The following is a 25,601-nucleotide window of genomic DNA, read 5'->3' as shown; positions in this document are numbered from 1 at the left end:
GCCCCTTCTCTTCTCTAAAATCCTACATACGCCAGACTGACTTGCAGCATATGTGCCTCCAAAGGTTTAGAGCTACCAAATGCCAAACCAGAAGCACTTGCTGCAGCTGCTGAGATATCAGAATGTAGTAGTTGTATCTGAAACTGAAGCAGAGACAACTGAAATTGTTGCTGTTATTGAAGGTTTTTTTTCCACTAAGCAGCCCTTACTGAAGGGCACGTTGGGGTTCCCAAGCTGATGAGGAATTTTGACAGTGGGATTTTGTTGTCACTCATTGCCCTTAAACTACTAACTTCACTGGTTTAGCTCACTGGAAGGTTGTGCTCTGTATTTTCACTGTTTCCTCAGAAATATGCCACCATTTTCTTCCTTGACACAGAGACACAACGAATTGTGATGCTCGCTTAATGCAACAGCAACACATCGCTACAGTCTCCACAGGCAGGCATGAAATCAAGAAGCCTGCCCTTCAGAGCTTCCATCTCAAGGTAGATCCACACTGTTGTCAAGATCAGAAAGAAACTGTGCTAATTGAACACGCATTTTTAGAGGTTTTACATCACATTGATTGTTTACTTGCATATTTCTCCTATCATCTATTTGCCATTAAGGGTGGATATTTTCATCCTCATTTTAGGATGACAGGTAGGAGTAACGTCCTCAGGTGACACCATGACCCCTGACTGGCTGCCAGAGAAACGTTTCTTCCCTAACATGAACGCTTTCGAAAGACGTTCTTCGGGCAGTATTTTCAGTACGCGGTATCACACAACAAGGGCACACAGGCCACTGAGCTCTCGCCGTAGGCAGGTGTTGCTTCTCCGAGCGACGCCAACGCGCCCGGCCTTCCGCAGGGCAGGCCCACGCTGCAAGCGGGACACTGCCCGCAGACGGGGCAGACCTAGCCCCGGTCGGGCAGGCCAGCGCTGCTCGGCAACGCACCCTGAGAGGAAACTTAAGATCCCTCCCTCCAGCCGGACACCTTCCTTTCCGTAGCGCCCTGCCCGTGGCTGAACGCCGCGGCATGTTTTATGTCGCTCCCTCCCGCAGCCGGAGGAGCGAGAGGCGGCCGGGGACGGGCCCACACCGGTTGATCCCTCGCCTGGGCCCTCCGTGGAGCCTCGGCCCTCGCCGCGCCGCCCCTGCCCGCGCACCTCGGCGCCAGCCGCAGCCGCGCCCGCCGCCTCCGCGCTCACAAACAGGCCTACCCCGCCACTCCGGCCTCCCGCCCGGGCCTGCGCCGTCCGCGGCACCGCCTTTCGCCGCGGCCTGCCCCGCCCCCTCCGCTGCCCCGTCCGGGAGCGGGGTGGAGGCGGGCCCGTGCGCTCCGCCCGCCGGCCTTTGCCCGCAGCCGGGGCCGCAGACTGCGGCGAGGCCGCGGCATGGCCGCGGCATGGCGGCGGCTCGGCGGGGCTCTCCTGGGGTGCCGGCTGCCGGCGCAGAGAGGCTAAGAGAAGTCTTAAATTTAGGCATTCAGAAAGAACTGTTACCGCCTCCCCGTTTTAAATGGCGCTGATGAGACAGTTACTTAATTTTCAGTGGAAGTGCACCTGCGCATTTCACCGGCTGCTGCTGTTGCCGTCCTACCCATGGAAGAACAGGCGCCTGGTTTTGGCAGCGTGTGCCCAGGGCCACATGCGTGGTTTGAAGGCAGGACTGCTACGAGAGGGGCAAGGGCAGCCTCGGTGCGGCTCCTCTCTCGGGCCTGAGGCCTCCCTGCCTGCTGGGAGCTGTCGTGGGGCTGGGGGGGCCGCAGGTACCTGCTGAGCGTGGCAGGCATTTTGGGGAAGGCAGCTACATTTCGAGGCTGTGCAGCGGCCCCTGACCCTGCAGTGCACAGCAAGGCAGGGCAAGCTCGCCACCAGGTCAGGGCAGCCAGCACACGGCAGGTTTGTTTTTTCCCCTAAGCACGAAGATTACCACCTTTTTCTCTGGGAAGCCCCCGTGGTGTTTGACAACCAAAGCTGAGTAGGAAAAAAAAAAAAAAATCTTTTGCATGATGTTGAGAAGAGATTTTTGCAGATTTCCCTGTAAGGATTTGACCCAGACCAACGAAAGCACAGACTATTAGTCAGCACGTTTAGTCACGAAGCAAACATTTCTCTCTGTCATCCTGGTGTACAGATGGCAGCCCAAATGGATCTTCTTACAAACACAGCACAAGCCTTCTAAAGTAATGCTTCATATTTTGCAAATCAAATCTGCATTATCCATAATAAGAACTTAGTTGTTTTTTTCTCTGGAGAGTAAGGTCTCAGTGCCATGGACTTGGTAAAGCTAGGAGTGCACCATTTATCAATCATTTTCACATAAATGTCTGTCCGTGTGACATCTAGAGGGATGAACTGCAGAACGTCTCTATGGAAGCAGTTTAGCTATAGTGCATCCAAGAGAAACAACATCTCATGCAATAATCACAAATGTAGACTGGAAAAAAAGTGCTTTTTATTCTAAAGGCAATGCGAGTCTACATGTTACATTATTAAGAAAAAAAGAAAATGTTAAGAAAAGTGTTAATCTTTTACATTGAACTGCCTGCACATAGAAAGCAAGAGCACACACAATAAGGAACCAAGCCTGAAACTACATTCTTTCAAGTGTCCAGGGATAAAGAGGATCCATTGAGTTTTGGCTTCAGAAGACTCTTGATGTTAAAATGTTTTGACCAAAAATCCTACCTCTGGTTTCATTTGGAAGAATGGGTCTCAGAGGAGTCATCAGAAATCACTTTCTAATTACCGACTCTGTCTTACTTGAACTGGTACTCATCTATTCCTCGCTATTTATTCAAACTGTGCTGTTTTTGGAGCATTGTTTTTCTCATTAACACAGTAGTTGAAGTGACACTGACAGTACAAATGAAACACCTCAAATATGAACAGATTCTGATCCATTCATTTGTGCTATTTGGTTTTATTGAAATCATAAATTGTTGGAGATGAAAAGTATATGGAAAAGGAAGTCCATGAATGCACAGTGTTTACTAAAATGGAAAATGGCAACATTCGTATTTCAAATTTCAGAGCCTTCTATGAATATAACAAGCGTCCACCTAAACAGCGTCTTTTGTTGCAAAATGCTCTACAAACCAGCAGAGACAATATTTTGTTCTTTGCTGAATCACAGCAACTTCTGCAGTCATAACTACAGTGGGGAGACATCTTGGAAAACTAAAAAAATAAGCATCTTTAAATCCCATGTCTCTTAAAACTGAAATTACTTGAGTGGACCAAGAAGGAGGGTTAGATAAAGAAATAGGAGATGTATTGCTTTAAAACACAGAACTGATAGTTGGAAAAATTGACAGCCAGTCTGGGATTTTGGAGAGAAACATACTGGCTGCTAGGTAGTTTTTTTGTATTAATAATAATATTCTTCACTGTGTTGTTACAAATGGTGTTCTCTGTGTTTTTCTTTAGTTCTCCAGGTGCAGTACTCACTGTCCCAAAAGGCTGTACTTAATCTAGGTTAAAGAAGGAAGATCACCTATGAAAGAAGTTGTAAAAAAGGAGTTTGAATAATAATTCAGATGAGAAGGTAGAAACTTGGCAGGGTTAAGAAGGATGCAAAGGTGGAAGGCTGTAGGAGATTGCATAGGGGAGGATGATTTATGTGTAAACCCTGCGAACAGGAAGCTTTGAGAACTTTCTGGTGAATTAATGAATTTTTGTTATTTCCTAAAAAATGGGTTACTGTCATCTTCCCATCTTCAGAGATTTGAAAATGGAGCAGAGCATTTAAGTAACTGGATGGTGTTCTTTGAGGTTGCCAGCCCATGAGTCAAGACGCAGGAGCTTGTGACTGGTGGTCGTTGGCTCAGTCCACCCGTCTCCTGCATGTTGGCCAGAGGCCAAGTCTACTAGGAAGGCTAGTAGCAGTGCTGGTCGTCAGCTGCTTCAGAGTCTGTAACTTGTCCAGCAGCATCAGCAGCACCCTGGGTGACAGTCCTTCCAGCAAACACAAGTTGTTCAGGTTTCTTCTACAAATGCAGGTACAGGTAGAGATGAATTTCAGAGGTTAAACAAAAAACGAAAATAATTGCCAATCTGCAATTCAGCTATTTGTTTACATTTTCAAACTATACCTAGCGATGTCAAGGACTAGAAAATACTTCTTAAATTCCCATCTTCCATTCATTGCTATTCTCCAGTATTGGTTTTGATATTCCTGTGTTCCTAAACTTAGGAAGGGGTGACACTGGCTATGAAATATGGGTATTTAAAGAAATTACATGAGAAGTTTAATGGATACACATGGCAATACCACAGATATAGTTTAGAGCAAGGAATAAATACAGACTCTATCTGACATTACAGGCTAAATATAGGTAGGCAAAGTACAATAACCTAGGTCAGAATTTGGTCAGACAACTAGCATTGTTCAGTCTATTCTTTCAAAAAATTGGTCTTGAATATTTAATGACCACAGAGGAAGTATCCTTTCAGCTCAGTAATGCCCTTTAGTGCCCTGCTGCAGCTTTAGTTTAGTAATGATTCCAGAAAGATGACTACTACCCACCTGAACAACAAACATTTTTTGTCTTTCCTGAAACACAAAGAAACGTTTGTTTTCCAGACAAGTCCATAACCATTCCAGCCTTGATTATTTTTTGAAATCTAGTAGGGCACTGGAGCTGTACACCATAAAATCTGAAAAAAAAGAATGTCTCTTGATGTGTTATCTTCTAAAGATCCAAAATTAGAGGCAAGCATCTACTAAATTAACAAGAGATTGAATGCTAGTTAGTTGAATTCCTACTACTACCCATTCCATAATGGTGCAACATTTAAAGAATGAGTTCTTTCTGAACGTGAAAAATAGAGGAAATATTATTGCTATCATCGCATTTCAAAAGGCTCAGAAAACCTCAGTAGTCAACACTGTATATCAGTGGGTACACCACATTTTGATTTCAAGAATACATAGGAAATGAGTGAAGAAAAATTCTCCATATCCTTTTATAATTTCCTCCAGATAATTAAAGAGTTGCAGTAGGAAAATTATATAGGTTCCAAAAATTTTAATTTAAGAGAAATGTCATAGCAAAGGAAAGCTGTTAGTAACAGGAATGGACTGTGTTTTGGCACTCTTTGATTGCAGTGGACCCGTCATGGTGCTGTCTACGTGCAAGAACTGGGCATTTGAAAACAGCTGTTGCAGTGTGATACATTTCCAACTCAAGCAACTCTATGCCATTAGCAATATAAATTAAAATCCAAAAAAATAATTCAAAGACACTTGGAAGAAATATAGTGGAATAAAAGCTTTGTGCTGAATTATTTTCTGTCAAAATCAGCAGTAAGTCAAAACAGAAACCAGGAGGTGTAATTTTTTTTATTATTATTTATCCTTAAAGGGGGGAGCCTGTCTTAGACATTTTAAAAAATTTCTTCATGTGTACGTGTGAATATGTGCTATGGGTGAAATTCTGCTCTCAGGCTGCAACATCCAGTTACCCTTATTTACACCGGTTGTAGCCATATAACTTCACTGATATTTTACACTCACTTTGCACTGGTATTAAATAGGATATAGGAGGCCGTTCTTACTGTACGGTGTGTATTGGTCAAATGAGCTGCAAAGCTGGTACCTCTTGCTGATGACCCTTCATCTTTCAGAGGGACCCTCAAGCATCTAAGGCTGATCTAATAATGTCCATCTCTAGCAACTTCTTTAAAGTACAAAAAATGTTAAGCAGCAGTAGCCACATCTTTACTGACTTTATTGATACACTTGTATGGAGCTTTTTGAATTAATCTTCTTTGTGCTCACTTAAGTTTTTTTCTCTTTCTTTATTTCAAGTTCGATTGAAGGGACATATCCCAAACAGAGTTTTCTACAATCTGTATTCCTCCAAGAACTCAAATTTGGAAAAAACAGGTGATATGAAGGCTCTTTTCCTGGTAACAGACATGAATGCTGAAATCTTAACTCAATAGTACACATTTAGACAAAAAGTAAAGTGATGCTCAGTGAAAAAATCCACTCAAAGTCTTATAAATTCACATTGGACCCATCTGAAACATAAACCAATACCTTAACTGTTTATTCCCCTTAGTATTAATTATGGATAAGAGAATATCTCCATTAGCTTGAATTACAGGGAACATATACCTTTCATTATTTTGTACTTAGGCAAGGATTGAGAAGTCGGAGCTGTGCCAGTGTCTCACTGCTTAGTGCTTCACAAGCCCTTAACTTCTCCCTGCCTCAACTTTTCCATCTGTATAATGACTATGCTATGCCTCATTTTGGAAAGCACAAATAGGAGACACTCCTGAGCTGTTTAATAGCATGTTAATATAATTTTAAAAGCCACTGTCTGTTTTTCATTTCTCATCACAAGAACATACAATTCCCAAAAGTTCTAAAACTCGGGGGTGTAGGGTGGTGGTGGGGAGGCATTTTAAATTACAAAAAAACAAAAAGTGGAAAATGGGAATTTCTTCAGTACATTTTGCATGCAGTGCACTAGAGGGCCCTCAGGAGTTAGAAATGGAAGGAATGCACTTTTGGAAGGCACATACTTCACAGGACTTTTCATTACAGAATTTAAAATAGAAGTTGCTGGGTGGTTTTTTTTTGGTTTTGTGGGTTTTTTTTTTTTTAATAACATGAAATTCATGTAAGTTTATAGCAGTGCATATGCAAAGCACCTCTCAGTACATTTAGCTTCCAAACAGTATTTAGCTTGCAGTGAAATACCTAAATGTGAACCATCCTTAAAACTGAAATATGTGCTAGAATACTTTGAGAACGTCAGCTTTTACTAAGTTACTTCTGTTAACCTAAGGAGTTTACCAGAACGAAGGATGTGTCAAGCTGAATAGGTAAGAAATTTCATATTTTTACAGCCATATATATACAATGTGCACTTATTCCATATTTGTTTCTTTGAAAGGATACATAAGCCACTGTCATTTTATTTGAAAAAGTATAGCCAGATCCTATTTATGGCTTCACAAGACGGAAGAGAATTAACCATCTTTCATCTTTAATGTGTGTTTATGAATGTGAATGCATTCATATTCAACTAGGGAAATTTGGCATTGCTAATACATTTTTCTATTAGTGAATTTGTGCATATTTAACTGGTAGTTACTGGTGCTTAAAATTGTATAATTTACAGTACTTCCATAACATGAGGTTTAGTGAAAACTTTGTCTCATAAAAAAAAAGATGATAATCTGGGTTTGACAAGCTTTTCTTCTAATGCTGGAATACAGCTAGCTGAGATTGCAAATTGAGCCTGTATTTCATGATTTTGGTGTTTAATTTATACTGTGAGAAAGTGAAAGATGTATCCTGACAAATTTCTAGACAAACACTGTTGCATCTGGAACTTCTATCTCTTAAAAATACAGAACCACAGATGCCATATGTGAATAATGAAATGAAATGCTACTACTCTTTTTTCAGTTTGCAAAGGAGATACTTCAGATATTTTAGACTACAAGTCAGTAAACTTGCTTACGTAGCTGGCTCCATTCATTCTCTGAAGCCAATCACTTCCCCTGTGGTGGCTGACAAGAATTTAACGGCTTGAGAAGGTGAAGTGTCAGCATCCTTAGTGCTAAACACATTCCCAGGCATATCAGTAGCCTCTGCCCATCACCCATGCTGGAAGCTATTTGGAAAAGGAGAAACAGAAATTGGGGAAAGGAAACCATGCATCATCATCCTGGCTGGAATGTACAGAATACTTTATGCTCTTTTCATCATGTGAATTCACTAGAGAAATGACCACCTTTGATCAGCCAAGTAAAATCAAAAACTTGTTTATTTGCTGCCCGTGCCCCCCACGGGTGCTAAGGCTCTGGACTTGCAGGCGCCCAAGGACAAGGAGGAATCTGCTAGTGGGCACTGCGTGTGTGATCTACCTGGGATTCCTCGTCAGTCAAGTGGGTCATGTTTTACCCCAGCACAAAGGAGGACACCAAAAGATCAATTCCAGAAGTCTCCAAGATGCAGCCCAGACTCCTTTTCTGGGCATCCCACTGGATGGCACCCTGTCACCACCCAATTTCCAGGAACCTCAGCGTGGTGGCAATGGGACCTTGCTGCCACCCAATGTAGTTTATATCACCCTGCGGTCCAAACGCAGAAAGCCTGCCAATATCAGAGGCACGGTGAGGCCAAAGCGCAGGAAGAAACATGCAATCCCTTTGTCCTATGGGCAGCACTTTCCAAAAGCCGCTTTTATGGGCCAGGAAGAGGCCTTTGCCCAACAGCTGGGGAGGGCCAGGCATGCTGTGGGCACGATGGGAACAGCAATAGCTCCAGAGGCAAGAAAGCACCAGCTGGACGAATACAGACATAAAGAAATGGCAGTCGGGGAGAGGGGTCACCAGAGACCTGGGAGGATTTCTGGAGGCATAAAGGCACAGCCCCAGCCTGAGGAAAGCAATATCAGGATTTACAGCGAGAGCTCTCCCTCTTGGCTGAGCAAAGATGACATCGTACACATGCGCATGCTGGCAGATTCTCGGATAGAGAGCATCCAAGAAGTCCCTTCTCACAAGGCAGTCCTGGTAGTATTTGCAAGGGGTCCCAGCACCACAGGAACTGCTTGTAACCAGGGGCAGTGTGGCATTGTCAAAAGACCCCTCGACATGAGCGAGGTGTTTGCCTTCCATTTGGACAGGATCCTGGGGCTGAACAGGAGCTTACCTTCTGTAAGCAGGAGATCGGAGTTCTTCCAAGGTAACACGTTCCTATGGCTTTCAGCTTGCAGGTGGGGTGCTGAGGTTTCCTTCTCCCTCCCATGTTAACCACAGGGCAGCAGCCACCTTTAACTCCTTCAAGCCTGAGAACTAACCCCATCATTACAGGGAAGTAAAGCTGGTATCTGCGTGCAATTTCTGCAGCGCAATTATCGTGTTCGAAGGATGCAGTACCCCAAAGTTTAGATCAAATACCATTGAGCTGCTGAGGGCAGTAACAATTTCTCTTCCACAAGAGTTTGGAATGAGAAAAAAAAAGAGGGAGTCATCCGTAGATTGCATGACGTTGTACAGACCGCCTAAAGTGAAACCGGTGAAAGAAATTCCAGAACACCCTGTGATTCAACAGATATTTCTGGGTTTTTTTAATGTTTTCCTCATCTTTCAGATCTGACTTTAATAAAACATTGTTGAAAATGAGTACCAGAATTCACCTCAAACATACGGTAGGAAAGGTGGTTTGTATTTAGTCAAATAACCTACTCCCGAGAGGTAGGGAAACTTGCTGCAGAAGTTTGATGCTACTTTCATGGTACTAATACCTCTGGGAACCAAAAAATTTTTAAAAAGTGCTTCCCTCTCCCCTGGTAATTAAAAAAACCCCAAACCTACATTTCAGTGAATCCTGCAGTACATTTTGAGGTTCATTACACACATCTACATATTATGCTGACAAAGAAATAGATACAGTAAATATCTCAGTATGCCCATTACATGACTGGTATAAAGTTTTCAATTAAGAAATTGCTTTTTATTCCTTAGTGAAATTAAAGATCGATTTCAGACATGTAATATGAGTTAGAAGTAAGACTACTTCTAACATTGCTATCTTGTTAAATAGGTCTTCAGCCTAACTGCTATTTTTATAGAGTCACAAATCACCATCTGAAAGGACTACGTTGCATTTTAATGAATCATTGCTAAAGTGGCTAGCTGTGTTTTTGCTGTTCCTTTCTTCCTACTGAAATTAGCTTATACAAAATATTTTCATATCAGTCTGCATTTCTTGAAAAAAAGTAATGCAAGAATGACTTTCTAAAGTCTGACAGCAGGAAGAGGACCCAGTGTTCTCCAATTTCTTCCTGCTTTGTAAACCTTCCTTTTGGCAGCCTGTACAACAATGTGAATGAATCTTGAGGAACAACAGTTCAGAGGCTTCTGAATATTATTCATACTTTCAGAGCATGGAAGATACATTATGCCTAGTTTATTTTTAGGAGGAAGATTTATTGCTATAGAGCTGTCATAAGTCATTAAGGTAGTTTGGTTGGAGGAACTCTGCACAGTGTGGCTGCAGAGATGACAGACTGCAAGCCTCTGAAAACTGCTATTAGGCTAATTGTGCATTGTGTTGCTCAGTGTCTGTCACCTTACAGTATGTTTTGGACTGTCTGGGACAGCGAATGTCATTCTGTCCTCTTTTAATTTTCTATTCCTCCTAACTGGCTATGTTCCTATAGCAAGAAGAGTGTTGCTAGGTGATGAGAAGAGAAATAATATTATTTTGGTCTCAATTTTTTTTTTCCCAGCTAAAGGGTGAATAGAGCATTTGGAACAGTTACTGTACTTCGTCTCTCTCCATTTCTTTAGCCTGGAAATATGCTGGAGCTCAGATGCCTAATAACTCCTTGAGCTCATTACTATTCACATGCTTGTGTTTGGTATAATCTGGGAAACATCTGGGTTGAGAAAATGAGCAAAAATATGTTCCTAAAAATAATATGAACGATTAGTGAGCTCATTTCTATGACCCATATACATTTAAGTTAAGATTAGATGGGTACTATAAAGTTTTTTTACAGGGCAGCTTGTGTGAATCATAGTTATTCATATCGGAAAGAAAGCAATGCAGGATTAGAGACTGTGCTTGTGTGTACAAATGTACACAATTTCTGGGCTGACATATCTCTCTCCACGACACATCCCTTTAGCTTGCCTCACTTGTGATGTGATCTAACAAGACATGTTTGATGTAGCATTAAAATCTTAAAAAATGGGCTTTTCAAAACTGTCATTCATTTTGTCAAAAGCAGTTTCAAAGAACCACTTAGTAAGTCCCTGTACAGGTTCTGTTTCCCCTATTCCCACAAATCCCCACTGATTTTTTTTTTCTAAAGTCTAGCAAAATACTGTATGCAAGTCCTCTGTCTGCTGCCCTTGCCTTCCCTAGTAGGTCTTTTAAGTGTTAACTGTGATTTTTTTTGTGGTTTATGGTTTGATAACTCTTTCCCTCATATTTTTGCAATGAATTGGCTGAACATAAAAAGCCTGGGGGGTACAGGTGGGCAAAGCCCTTTGGAGTTCAGTGTTACAGGCTAAAATAGCGTGATTCTGGGCATAAGCAAACAGTCATTCATTAGTCCCATTGCTACCTACAAGGCATGAAAAATGTTGAGAGCTCCAAAACACCTATAAACAAAGAAGGATAAGCCTGTGAAAAAACAAGAAATAATCATAAAACTGTGTCTATTGTGGAGAAAACAGCAGCTGACCCTTGTGTGTCTGAATTTCGGGATGGACACATTAATACCACAAGACTGAGAATCTTCATTATTGTTATGTCTCTCCTGTTCCTCAGGATATAAGTGACCTTGCTTGGTGTCACAACCCTACCTTAATGAATTTGCACAAAAGCTATGTAAAATGCCTGCACGTATTGCCTCTAGCTCTAGCATTTACAGGGTAGGATGACACCAATGTTTGTTAGGGCTTGAGCTACCACTGGCGTAACATGGGCTGAAGCAGGCTTCCTCTTGTGTTGCAGCTGTAGGGGTAGGACTCTGGCTCCTTGGATTGTAGCAGCAAGGCTGAGCTCTTTGCTCAGCTTTTGGTACAAAATACACAGCTATTGCTATGCAGTTTTGTAGTGCCACTGGCTGAGGGCCTGAACTACTGCATGCTCACAACCACCCCTCTTCCCCCCGGTTTTCTGATATCATAAGTTTGGTTAAATGTGTTTTATCCCATGCTGAGAAGAATAAGCACAGGTGTACTCAATTCAGTAGGGCTTTTTTAGCTAAAGATTGAACCCACTATTTGCCCAGAACCACTTTTTCCACCCCCCCCCCCAAAACATGCAAGAAACTCTTCCTTTTGAGTAAGACCTTTCATGGTTGGTTTAGTGCAAATTAATGACATGTGATAGATAGCTCCACTAGTTGTACTTGTCATTTTGCTTTACTGGCCTCTACACAATCAAAAATGGAGCCATAGGTTTTTCCGTGTTATACCCTACGCTATCAGCCTGCCCTCGCTATCCCACCAAAAGTTATGAAAAAGCAGGCAAAGATATTATGAGTCACTAATGTCAGGGCAAAGAATAAGAAAAACCTAACACTGCCTTACACATTCAGAATGCTCTAAAATGCTTCAATTTAACTGTCCTGTTTTCTGTCAACCCAAACAATTTACACCATAGTGTTGTACTGCTCAGAGGGGTACCAGAGGGCATATTTGCAATATTTTGTTGGGTAGAAAAGTTCATGCATAAGCAATAATGCAGTCCATAGTCTAGAGAGCAACTGATGCACATTTCATGCATTCCTTAATTCTGACATCCATTGAGCCCAGGACAGAAACGTTGCAAATAAGGTGCAGAGGGAAGAAAGAAAAATAAGTGGCCTAACTTCTCTCTGCTTTTTGTTTCTGTCCCTTATATTTTCCCCTCAGAACTTAATCTTAAGCTCTAAAATTCAAGTAATGCTCTATGTCAGTCCCTCTCATCTTTCTACACAAAATTACCTGCTCCTACTAATACATTGACAACTATACTGTTTCTTTCAAGTGTGGCAGCTGTAAGCTGTACTGCTTTACAGTGAACGATGAGGAGTTTGAGAAAGGGCTTTAACTACCTCAAGATTTGCTCTTTTTAGTAATGCTCTCATGGGCATGTTTCAAAATATTTTCTTTAGAGGAAGCTAGAAAAAATGCTGTAGATACAAGTTAGAGCACAGGGTGGAAGAGTAACATTTGCAAGAGCATCTCTGTGGATAAGAAGCATACAGACTATTTTTGAAGGATGTGTTGTGTAGATATCTAAGATGATGCCCATGTTGAAGAAGCCATGTGGTGATACATTACCTAACTGCATATGAAGCAATTTGAGTACCTTGAAGTAGTCTAGTCTCAGCAGCCTGTGGTTTCACCTGTGTTAGATTATTCAATTTAGGATATCCTGAGCCAGCAGCTCCTCAGGGCCTAAGAAATTTCAAGAAATACTGTGATGTTTAAAAATCTATATGAATTACTAGGAAGCTGGTTCTAACACGAGTTGGAAAAATCTTTCCCATACAATTTTGCAGGTCATCTTTAGGTAGTCAAGTATCTAAATGAAATAGATGAAAAGAATTTTAAGCAGATGAATAGAAAATCAGGTCAATTAGCTTTGGGCCAGATTCAGTGCAATGCAGCTGCAGCAACAGAAAAGCAGTAGCCCTTTGTGTTAATATATAAAGCTGATTAGGAAAAAAGCACATGCAGAACACGCTGGTCTTATTCTGAAGTGTGCTCAGTCTCCTCAGTTTTAGCTGTGTCAAACTGGATGCTCTGATTTTTAGCCAGGACTTACTTTTCACTCTTCAGTTAACTTCAGCCCCATCCTCACAAGGCTTGAATCAGAAGAGCTCCACTGATTTCAGTGGAGTCATGCCAATTCATGGAGCTATGAATCAGACCCCTTATCTGCTTTAATTCATCATCATCATGTTTTTCCTACATGTGTCAAAAATTTGAGTCAGTGCTCTTTACTCAAGCTGCTCTTTTATGTTCCTGTAATTCAATTTATATTATGGAGTTGAAAGATTTTATTTTGGCTCATCTTTTCAGCTCCCATTTCCTCTGAAATGCAAACATTTCCTGTATTTAGCCTTGGTCTTTTTAAAATGTTTTTGTATCTTAAAGGAAACTGGCAAGATATTATTCATATTTTTCAAGTATTTATATTACTATTGTTTATCATGTCCCTTCTGGGTAGACAGGAGATGTTTGTTTTGTTCAAAGACCATTTATGTATTTGGTTTGTGGAGGAATTCATGAATGGTTACATAAGCTGTTGTTGGGAACATAAAAATATTAGATCAGACTTGGTCCTGAAGAAAGCTGTCCTTTTTTGTGACAATTCCCAATACTTATGTAACCTTTCCCTGTCTGGCTTGGAAAAGAGGTTTTGCCAATAGTTGACCTGACTTGGCGAAAGTCATCCACAATGTAAATGATGGAGCCAGAGCAAGAGAGATGGGGAAATGGCGAGGATTCCCCAAATTAACTTTGAATTCTTGAATTCACCAAAGCTAAGGCCCTGGACTTAGTTTCAGGGAAGAGCAGAATGCTCTTTACACAGAAGAGTTAAAGAATTGTGTCCAAAATAGCTGCTATCCAGACCAGGTCTCATGTTATATCTGGGTAAAGAAAATATTTGTCAAGGTGTTTATTCATGCTAAGCTCACACTCTCTAGTATCCTCATATATAATTTCAGAGCTGTGAAGTCATACATTATAGGCCTAAAATACTAAAGATAACAAAATAAATCCACTTTGAGTATAGGATTTGTAGTGTTTCTATGCCCATTATGCAGAAAAAATACTTGAACATAAGTTTTCAGCTCTTGTAAATCATCATCAGCTCCCTGGAATTGGAAGGAAATTACGTTGTTGATTCACAGTGGCATTGTAGGCTCTTAATCTACCTATAAACTTTTTAATAGTCTGGTTTAGTAGATGATTTTGTACATTAATCTCTTGCTTCAGACAGAGAAAGCCTTCTGTACACTGAAGACATTTATAATGTCTGTGCTTCTTCCATTCCTTGGGGGGATGGTTTTATATGTGGAATAAGACCACATTAACCAAAGGATGTCAAGTTATTAGTCCCTGGCTATTTTTCCTGCCACATCTGTAAAATGGTATAATTATTGATGCTTAGGCAATCTCTAAAGAATGATCAAATCAGTCTGAGAGTATTGCAGTATACTAATGATCTGTTTTTCCTTCAGATGGTCAAGCCTGTCCTGTTATTCTCTGGGATTCCTCACTGAGTCCAACAGATAATACAACCCATTCTTCAGTGAGATTAACCTGGGGGCAATATCAGCACCTGTTGAAGCAGAAATGCTGGCAGAATGGTAAAGTTCCCAAAGCTGAGTGGGGCTGTACCGAAATCCATCATCATGAATGGTCCAAGATGGCACTCTTTGATTTTCTTCTGCAGGTAAAGTATTTACTGAATGCAACTATCTGCATCAAAAGTCATGTGCACACACATGGAGCTCCTAGAAATGTAATTTTTGTTAATTTCTTTTTAAATGGAGAAGACACATATTTGCACAGTTTGAACTTGTTTCTCATTATTTCTTATGATTAAAATATCCAAAACACAACTTATCAAGGAAAGGGATCAGGAACTTAAACTCATTTTCTAAAAGAGGAAGCAAAGGCTTTTGTCTTGAGACATCTTGTTTTACCTCACCTTCAAGGAGGCATACTGTTTCTTGACTCCTTATTTTTCCAAACATAGCTCTTCATTATGTTCACAACTGTAAAACACTTAACTGTGTGGTCCTTCCAGCACCTCCCCAGCTCCTAGGGGTGATTTAAGTAGTTTTGGTCAGCTGAAATCTGGATCAAGGTAACAGTTGTAGTTGCTAATTTTCCTTCTTTTTAAAAACCTAGCCAGTGATTTAATAAGGAAAATAGAATCACAGAATCATTAAAGTTGGAAAAGACCTTTAGGATCATCAAGTCCAACCATTAACCCAACACCATCGTGCCCCCTAAACCATGTCCCAAAGCACCACATCCACACGTTTTTTGAACACTTCCAGTGATGGTGACTCCACCACCTCCCTGGGCAGCCTGTTCCAATGCTTGACCACTCTCTCGGTAAAGAAATTTTTCCTAATATCTAGTCTAAACCTCCCCTGGTGCAACTTGAGACCATTTCCTCTCATTCTATCACTAGTTAGTTGGGAGAAGAGTCCAACACCCACCTCACCACAACCCCCTTTCAGGTAGTTGTAGAGAGCGATAAGGTCTCCCCTCAGCCTCCTCTTCTCCAGACTGAACAACTCCCGTTCCCTCAGCTGCTCCTCATAAGACTTGTGCTCCAGACCCCTCACCAGCTGCATTGCCCTTCTCTGGACATACAGAGCAGCAACTGATGAATGATATGTCTGCTGTTCCTCAATTATGTATTGCACATAATCATTAGCTCACCAAATAATACCAAACTAGGGCTCTGCCCAGTGGTATCATAATGTGCAGCTATAGTTACAGCAGTTATGTAGTAGAGTATTAATATACACCCTGCATTATTAAGGGCTGAGCTGCACCACCTGACTGGAAGCTAATTTTATGGCTTCCTGAGATACAGAACTACTTCCAATTGTCTTTGCCAAACAGGTCTGGGTGACAGTCTCCTGCAGCACTTACCAGTTTATTTAAAACTGCAGCAAGCACTAGTTTTATGGACTGTGTTTGGTTGTTCATATAATTCAGCTTTCTATAGAGTTACATTTCTTGACATATAAAAAACATGACTTGGCTTATGCATAGCCTATCCCTGTCCTTCTCCAAAAATCCATTGTTCTAGGGTGAATAGATGTTTCCAATTTTTTTGAGTCACATTTTTGAAGACTTTTTATGTTAAACAGGTGTCGTGGTTTAGCCCCAGCCAGCAACTACACACCACGCAGCCGCTCGCTCACTCCCCCACGGTGGCACAGGGGAGAGAATCGGAAGAGTAAAAGTGAGGAAACTCATGGTTTGAGATAAAGACAGTTTAATAAGTAAAGCAAAAGCCGTGCACACAAGCAAAGCAAACCAAGGAATTTGTTCACCACTCCCCATGGGCAGGCAGGTGTTCAGCCATCTCCAGGGAAGCAGGGCTCCGTCACGCGTAATGGTTTCTTGGGAAGACAGACGCCATAACTCCGAACGTCCCTCCACCCCTTCCTTCTTCTTTGTCCCAGCTTTATATACTGAGCATGACGCTATATGGTATGGAATATCTCTTTGGCCAGCCTGGGTCAGCTGTCCCAGCTGTGTCCCCTCCCAGCTTCCCGTGCACCCCCAGCCTGCTCGCTGCAGGCCAGCATGAGAAGCTGGACTGTCCTTGAGTACTTAGCAACAACTCAAAACATCAGCACCTTATCAACATTTTTTCATCCCAGATCCAAAACATAGCCTCACGCTAGCTTCTATGAAGAAAATTAACTCTACCCTAGCTGAAACCAGGACATTATCCACCCCTTATTCCATACCATTTACGTTATGCTCAGGTACCACACTATCCAATATAACCTCATTAACCACCCCCCCCCTTCCCATCCTTTAATATAATACACAGATTATCATCCCCTTAGTCTATAGACTTCCCTCCAAAATGTCCCTGAAAAGTCTGCTGAGTTCATTTAGTCCATGACTTTGGGCTCCATCCCTTATGGTGGTCACTCAGGACAGGCGAGGTGGGGTGTTGCGTGGAGTTACTGGGTACCAGCTCAGGTCAGGTCACCGCTGCACTGGCACTGCTTCTTGTAAGGCTTGTCCTCCATTGATTCAGGTGGTTCCTGCTATAGTAGTTCCTATAACATGCAACTCAAATCATGGGTTACAACAGTTTAAAGGTACTTCCATTACAATCTCCACCCCTGGGCCCTTTGTACTGGACCATAGGGTGTAACATTGCAATGAACTCCTCCCCTTGCCCCTGCTCCAGCTTGGACTTATCCACAGACTGCAGTCCCTTCCGTGAGCCACAGTCTCTCCAGGGGTATATCTGCTGTGGCATAGACTTATCCACAGTTGCAGTCACTTCGAGGTGCACCTGCTCCAAAACGGCCGTCTCCACAGGCCACACTACCTCCAGAGATAAATCTGCTCCAACGTGGCCTTACCCATAGTTCCAGTTCCTCCAGGGCTTCTCCATGGCCACACACTTTGAGGTGCTCCAAGCATGACCTCATGCACAACCAATAATGCTTCAAGGTGCACCTGCTGCAACATAGACTTATCCACAGCCACAGACGCTTCGAGATGTACCTTCTCCAGCGTGGACTTATCCTTGTGCCACAATCCCATCAGAGGTATACCTGCTGCGGCACAGACATAACCATGGCCACAGATGCTTCGAGATATACCTGCTTCTGTCATGGGCTTATGCACAGCCACAGACGCTTCGGGGTGTCCTGCTCCCACATGGACTCACCCACAGGTCACAGTCCCTTCGACTCGAGTTCACAGTGGAGTTCCAGCCTATTCAGTACAGCAGCACAGGAGAAAACCCAGCAATACCCCGGCCATCTGCCAGCCCAGGTGCAAGGCCATTGCTGTTATCAGAATCTTCCCAGGCACAGCAGAGTCAGACGATCAGCAGTACAGCAGCAGCGAAAGCAAAAAGCAGCCACTAACGAGCACTGGACTCTAATATATGCAGGGAAGGCAAACCCATGGCAAGCACAGGGGCCTGACAATTAATGGCTAAGCAGCAATAACAGCGATAAATTCTATCATCTAGCACATTCCAATCAAACTTGTCATTATCTCAAACCCTTCGAGCCCCACGTTGGGCGCCAAAAAGGACTGTCGTGGTTTAGCCCCAGCCAGCAACTACACACCACGCAGCCGCTCGCTCACTCCCCCACGGTGGCACAGGGGAGAGAATCGGAAGAGTAAAAGTGAGGAAACTCATGGTTTGAGATAAAGACAGTTTAATAAGTAAAGCAAAAGCCGTGCACGCAAGCAAAGCAAACCAAGGAATTTGTTCACCACTCCCCATGGGCAGGCAGGTGTTCAGCCATCTCCAGGGAAGCAGGGCTCCGTCACGCGTAATGGTTTCTTGGGAAGACAGACGCCATAACTCCGAACGTCCCTCCACCCCTTCCTTCTTCTTTGTCCCAGCTTTATATACTGAGCATGACGCTATATGGTATGGAATATCTCTTTGGCCAGCCTGGGTCAGCTGTCCCAGCTGTGTCCCCTCCCAGCTTCCCGTGCACCCCCAGCCTGCTCGCTGCAGGCCAGCATGAGAAGCTGGACTGTCCTTGAGTACTTAGCAACAACTCAAAACATCAGCACCTTATCAACATTTTTTCATCCCAGATCCAAAACATAGCCTCACGCTAGCTTCTATGAAGAAAATTAACTCTACCCTAGCTGAAACCAGGACAACAGGACATTCAATTCTTCTCTAAAAATAGATTGTCTCCTGTCTAATGACTCCATCTTTAGCCCCACTATGAGCAACTAGTTCTTAGAAACTAGTATAAAGTCATGTGGATTATTCTGATGCTAAACATAGTATCACCCCTATAGGAATAGTACAGATTGTGTCAGAGTTAATGTTTTCATGCCATTGTCTTCATGTTGAAGAGTTTAAAAATTCTCATGAGTTCTGTCTTCATTTCTAATATTAAGGTCTTCTAAGATTAGTTTTTAATCTTCATAGTAGAACTCCTGTTATCCAGAAGGAGCAGTCCGTTAAGATACAACAGGATTGGACTGTACATGAAATAAAGAAATAAGTTGCTCTTATAATAGTAGCTGGAATCAGAGTGATTTATACCGCCAGTTGCCTACCAGACAAGAACGTGCATACCAGAAAATGAGTGAAAGTGGGTCTTAAAATTCTTAAAGATTAAAATCTTGTCTGGGTGCTCTCAGACTTAACTTTAAAGTTTATTGGCAGTAGAACATGAAGACTCTAAAACAAAAAATGCCAAGAAGGGAATATGTGCTGCATGAGTCATTCAGAAATGAAGAATAATGGTGAAACATATCCTCCATTAAACATACTTCCCCTCTAAAGAATGGGTTTGCTGCCCATAATAGATGTTCCTAATCTCTGGTTTCAAATGCTATAAAACATAGGAGCAGGCTGAAAAATGCTTACAACTGACCTTCAATTGCCTCTGCAAGAACTCAAGTAAAATAAGGCCATTAAATGTAAAATGGCTTCTTTAATTTTGGGGGTTTGGACCTCTCATACATAAATATATGACAAAAAACAATGCTAAATTATTAAGGTTGCAGCATTAACTCCAGAGTATCCCATTGTTCTGTCTTAACGCTGGAATAATGCAGATATTATGAAGAGGCTGTTTGTAAGAGCATGATCTCCTCACCTATTTACTCTATGTAATGAAGTATAGTGCAGCTGAATTAGAGCTATACATTAAAGGAGTCTGTCTGGAAGGGCTCTGCTTCATTTTTTTGGCAAAACCTTTGGATAGCTTGAATGAGAGATCCCACGAGCTAGAACACTGCAAGGAAGAGGAGCTCTAGTGACTGCAGATGCTGAATGCTGCTCATGAAAGAAATCTATTCTTTTCCTCAAGATTTTCACAGTTGAAAATTAACACTGCCACCAAGATGAGTGGCAACAGTATTACATACTTAAGAAAAACCAACACAATTCTCAGACTTTCATTTGATGAACAAAATTAGGAGGCCTTTTCAATACACATAGTTCCACATCAGGAGAAGAATCCTAACAGTTCATTTCACTGGGATGTCACAAAAATAAAATTGTAATTTCAGAAGGCTTATGTGGCCATTAATGCTTTTATGTTTAGAAGAGTTTGAAGAGTTAGCAGCATACAATAAACACAGACAGAAAAATTATTTACCTTTGATAAGCTACTCATTAAGCCTTAGATGCACCATATCAGACTTCACTCTGTAAGCACCTAGCAGCAGGAGCAGGGCTGCTCCCTGTAGAGGGGAGCTGGAGCCAAGGGCAGCCCCGCAGCAGGCAGGACAGGCAGGGCCAGCAGCAGCAGAGGCAGCCCAGCAGGAAGGGTGGTGAAGACCACAGGCCCCAGTGAGCATCAGGCACAGACAAAGCATCAAGCCAGCTCTGAGGCCAGTGAGCAAGAGCTCCATGCAGGAATCCAGGACCATCAGATAGCAGGATGAGCATCAGATACACCCCACTCATAAGGACTTAGAAGAAGGGTGAGGTGCCAGGCCTGAGCTTAAATAGAGCTCCTGAGCCCATGGGCAGAGCGGGGGGGGGGGGGGGGGGGGGGGGGTGTGGGGGGGTGTGGGTGTGTGTAGTGGTCCCAGGTGAGGCTGCTTAGGGCAATTAAGGCCTTATTTGTGCACTCAGGGCCTTGGAAATGTTCTGTATTTACTCTCATCTAGTCAACAGGGGTAGAAGCACTTCCAGTGAGTGATTTAGCCTTCCCATGTTAAGACGGTTGTCCTAAAATGGCATCCTTAGCTCTGGGGGTGCCTTGTTCTTGTCATTGTTTATGAAAGGAAATGTAAACAACTAAGAAGAGTTGCCTAACATTTACACCGCTGAAGTTAGACCAGATGTATTCCTTCCAGCTAAGTGCTGTGTGATGAATAAGCAAGGGTTCCCATGGGAAGAAATAGCCTAGACCATCATGTCATTAAAATATAAACCACAGTGCAACTCAGGGAGGCTGCTCTGCGGTTATAAATGCACTCTTAATTCTCACATTTTGTAGCTTCTGATGCTTTTCTGTGCCCCTTGCTAATCTTTTCAATTATTTTGTGTACTATTAGTCTAATAGGTCCCACAAAATGGAGACCCTCTGTGTGTGTCAGGCTGTCCTATTTCTGTTGTTCTCCAGCAGAGAAAATGTAAAAAACCTGCAGCCTTCTGAAAAAAATGGAATTGTATTCACCGTCTTGTTATTCCAGTTACGCAGTGGTATTGTTCCATTATTTTCAAAGAATTTCTACTGACATAACAAATCATGGCTATAAAATGGAGAAAATACGCAGTCTAGGGAATTGCTTCTAACAGTATATGAAGTACGGGGACCAGGTCTTCAACACCATTTCACTGCTGACTTTAATTATTCTTGTCCTGAGCTGGCTTTCCTGTTGGCTGTGTTGGTGAGCGATATCTTACAGTGACACTTTGTCCCAAATACTTTGATATTGTTTTCACTTGGCACTCTGCTGTACTTTGTTTTAGATCTATAATCGACTAGACAGAAACTGCTGTGGATTCAAACCCCTCAAGGAGGATTCCTGCGTGCAGCAAGGACTGAAGCTGAAATGTAGTGATCAGGAAGCTGTTGACCTGACACACATAGTTCAGAGAAGGCATGACCGAAGGCACTTGGCCTTTATAGACAATAAAGGTTTCTTTGACAGAAATGAGGACAATCTTGACTTCAAAATATTACAAGGAATCAATGAGTAAGTTTTAAGTTATTAATTCTGTAAAAACATTGATAATTCCTTCCCAGTTTGAGCATGAGACACTAAGTTACTGGAATAGATATCATCAGCCCAAGACATGTACCGAATGTGTCTAAAAATGTGCGAGTAATCCCACTGCTGTAAAAGATAACAATATGCATATGACTAGGCATGCACGGACTTCCTTTGCGGAGTTGCAGCCTATATTCATAGAATTGATTGCTAAACCGCAAAATAAATATTGCAATTCAGAGTGATGGCAAAGCTGATGAATTTCTTTGTGCTTTTCCAGATTCCCTGAATCTGCAGTTTCAGTGCTGAGGAGCCAGCGTTTACGTGAGAAGTTGCTACAGTCTTTGTTCCTTGACAAAATATACTGGGAGAGCCAAGGAGGCAGAAAAGGAATTGAAAAGCTTATTGATGTAATAGAAAGGAGGTCCAAAATTCTTCTTACATATATAAATGCACATGGAGCCAAAGTATTGCCCATGAATGAATGAAGCAGTTTTGTTTCTAATTGAGAGATAGTCTTTAAAAAAATTTGTATAAGGCAAAAGCTAATAGTATAATTCATTTAATTCATGGGCTTATTTAGGGTTTTTTTTGCCAAACTTTCAAGTTTATTTTTAAGTAAGAAATCTTACATGGTTTAAAAGCATCATTTAAATGTCAGCTGCAACTCAACACAGTCAATTCTATGTCACCAGTGAAATGAAATGAAAAATAACCAAATGGTACAATAAATAATGCAGTAATATGCAGGTACCATGAACACTCCTTCTGTTAAACTGTTTGAAAATTAGCAACAGGATTTTCAGTACATTAGGCTGGATTACTCTTACTTCCCTCATTCAAGTCAGTTAAAGTTTTATTGCAAATTTAAATGGGAACAGAGATTTGTAAGCACTTAATACATTGATGAAAACTGCCATCGCATCTACCTGCTGAAACATATCTCATACAGGAATTTGTCTTTTGATTATGAATGCTGAAATGCCAACATTTCCAAAGGCTTATTGTTGTATCTTATGAAATCTGAGGACTAAATTCAGCTCTCTTAAATTCAGGGGTGTTTGCACTGGACATGAGGGAAATGTAAAAAACAGAATGAGGAGAAAATGGCTTTGAAGATAATAATTCATTTGACAAATACAGTTTTTACCTGGCAGTATGGAGTACAATTCATCATAAGTCACTTGTTACAATGTACTATTTTCAGTACAGGTTGTTTTGATGTATGGGCAGGTGATCTGATATTTTCTGTCTATTGATTAACTGGGTGATACTCACAGAATCGTCCTTTATTACCAGTATTTTTAAAAAAGAAATTCAGCTTTAGCTTTGTGTGAATATGCTGCTAAATGAGTGTACAAATGTTTTGTTTTTGCAACATTCTTGACAATTTTTTTTTTAGAATATTGTCAAAAAGCAGACCTACTGAGGACATGATTGTTGTTAAACTCGTCAGAGGAAATTTTTGTGCTGCATGCTCAGCTTTAGCCAGCAATTCAGGCTCTGGTTTTCCATTAAGATTGACCACTGTGGGGTGATGATTCTAGCTGATGACTTGCCCCAAGTATTCCCACAGGTAAGGTTGTTAGAGAAGGCTGGGTAAGCACTTTGGATTCTTAGCCGCCTTCTGTTCTAGAAATACAATATCAACCAATATAGTCTATGATGACATACACCTTCTGCCTATCTGTTTAGAAAGACTCTAACCATCTTTTTAGAGAAGTATCTTCTTGCCATGAGATAACGGCAGAAGTTGAATAATTTCATAGCTACTCTTGTTTTTATGTATAGTAAAAAAATATAGGGGGTATTAGATTTTAAAATATTTTTGAAAGTGCTTGTGCAATGGCATTTTTTGTCATGAGAAACTAAAATGTTTCATGTCAATGCTAATGTGGATGGGTGAATTTAATGTTTTAAATAACTACAGTTCCACTGCAGCTAAAACAGGGTGGATTTTTTTCTTAGTATTAGAACAGCTATTAACAATAATTGCGTTACTAGAAGAAATAGATCTCGTTATAGGCAGAGTTAAAGATACTCAGTAAAGTTTTAAGAGCGTGGTCATCTAAATAATCTTTTATTTTGTTCTGTCAGCAAAGGGCAGATAGAATTGTAAAAACTTCCTAGAACCTGTTGCCTTAAGAGGACATGTTTTAGAGTGCCTTGGACTTTTTAATAGCACCAAAGTAGAATTTTGTAGGTTTTTCATATTATCCCTTTCTTAAAATGTTGTAACTTATTAGCCAGGTAATTTCTATTACAGAAACAAAAATATTGCTGTAGCTTGCACTGTGAACAGAGCCTAGAGAAAGAAATAATCCTCTGGATCCATTTCACATGGCGTTCCTGTTGCAGTAAATTCCACTCTTTGGTGACTGTCACGATCAATTTGTCTCATTTTCTAGCTTATCTCACAGTTTTCTTCCTACAAGATACCTGTTCAAATGGATTATCACACACTGCTGGGAGCGAAAGGCATGACTCTCAGCAGCACTGAACTTAGAAGAGAGCCAAGTGGAGATACAGGAGTGAACCTGATCATGAAAATAAGTCCTGTGACAACTGTGTCTTCTAGCTTCTCCACTTCTATCTTTAGGCTGCACATCCTGATGCCAAGTTATTGCCTCACATTGCCCAGTTGTTGTTTTTTCCAGAATTGACTCATTGCCCAAGAGGAGAAAGAAATCAGGTCAGGATTCTTTAATCTTTTCAGGTTAGGTCATTTATTTTTGTGGTGATAACTTGACACATTCTTCTCCATTTCTTCTTGACATGGACGAGTGCTTCCTTGAGCATGATACATGCTATTTTATTTGCCTGGCAGTTCAGTGCTAGCTCTTCAAGCAGCAACGTAATTGCCTACTAGTAAGTAATTGCCCTGAAGCTGACCTGGAGCAATGCCTCTCAGTAGTCCTAAGCTTAAGACATCCAAGTAGCCATGATGCTGTGCAGTACTTAGAAATTTGACCAAGCATGAAAAGCATAACTGTAAAGAGCAGATCTCCTGGAGACAAATCCTGCAAATGAATGGCCTTAGGAAATGAATGGTGTTTTTTTACTGGATATTTTTGGTGGCAGAGGCATACAGATCAAGTTTTCATTTGAGCTAATCTGCAGGGTGAAACAATATTTAGACTTAGGTAGAAAGTACAAGGGGAAGGATAGGTGTATTTCGCTGTGCTATCCAGTATGGACCAGACAGGTGCATAAAGGCACTGTCTTCTCAGAACTGCTGCAGGGACCAGTGAGTCCAGAACGAATGGCCAAGGTGGACTGAGCTGTGCCATTGCTGCACACATTACACTTTCCAAGGGCAAAGGAATATTTCTTTCTCTGAAACGCTGAATCTGGGTCTAGGACAAGGTGTTTTGCATCCCGTTGTCACCTTACAACATAATGCATTGCACTATGCATACCTCGAGGCCTTGCTTTCTATGCTGTGTTAACATGCCATATTTCTTACATATACAAACACCCTCGGAGTCTTCAGGGAAGTCAGGAGAGGCTTTGTGAGGTTGGGCAGTGGGACTGGACTGTAAATTGCTTCTAATTCTCTCAATTTGATAACAAACTCGGGAAAGTGCCTTTTCTCCGTAATGTTTATCCAGTTGCTGCAGAGCTTGGTACTTGAATCCAGTATTGTTAATTATACAAAGTATGATTGCGATAATGCTTATGAGTACCTACTAG

At 41.7% G+C, this 25,601-nt stretch overlaps 1 protein-coding gene across 1 annotated transcript; it reads left to right on the top strand.

The window, feature by feature from the left end:
* Positions 1-7,706: 7,706 nt before the first annotated feature.
* GASK1B (golgi associated kinase 1B) lies at positions 7,707-22,396 on the top strand (the record flags this gene model as incomplete). Its single annotated transcript, XM_081999065.1, has 4 exons — positions 7,707-8,703; positions 14,714-14,928; positions 21,667-21,893; positions 22,189-22,396. The coding sequence occupies 4 exons, from the start codon at positions 7,707-7,709 to the stop codon at positions 22,394-22,396; spliced, it is 1,647 nt and encodes a 548-aa protein (XP_081855191.1).
* Positions 22,397-25,601: the final 3,205 nt, after the last annotated feature.

This window comes from Phaethon aethereus (genome assembly GCF_964289735.1).
Source record: "Phaethon aethereus genome assembly, chromosome: 4".
NCBI classification, from domain to species: domain Eukaryota; kingdom Metazoa; phylum Chordata; class Aves; order Phaethontiformes; family Phaethontidae; genus Phaethon; species Phaethon aethereus.
Note: the sequence above shows the minus strand (reverse complement) of the source record. Positions and strands in the feature narration are given on the sequence as shown.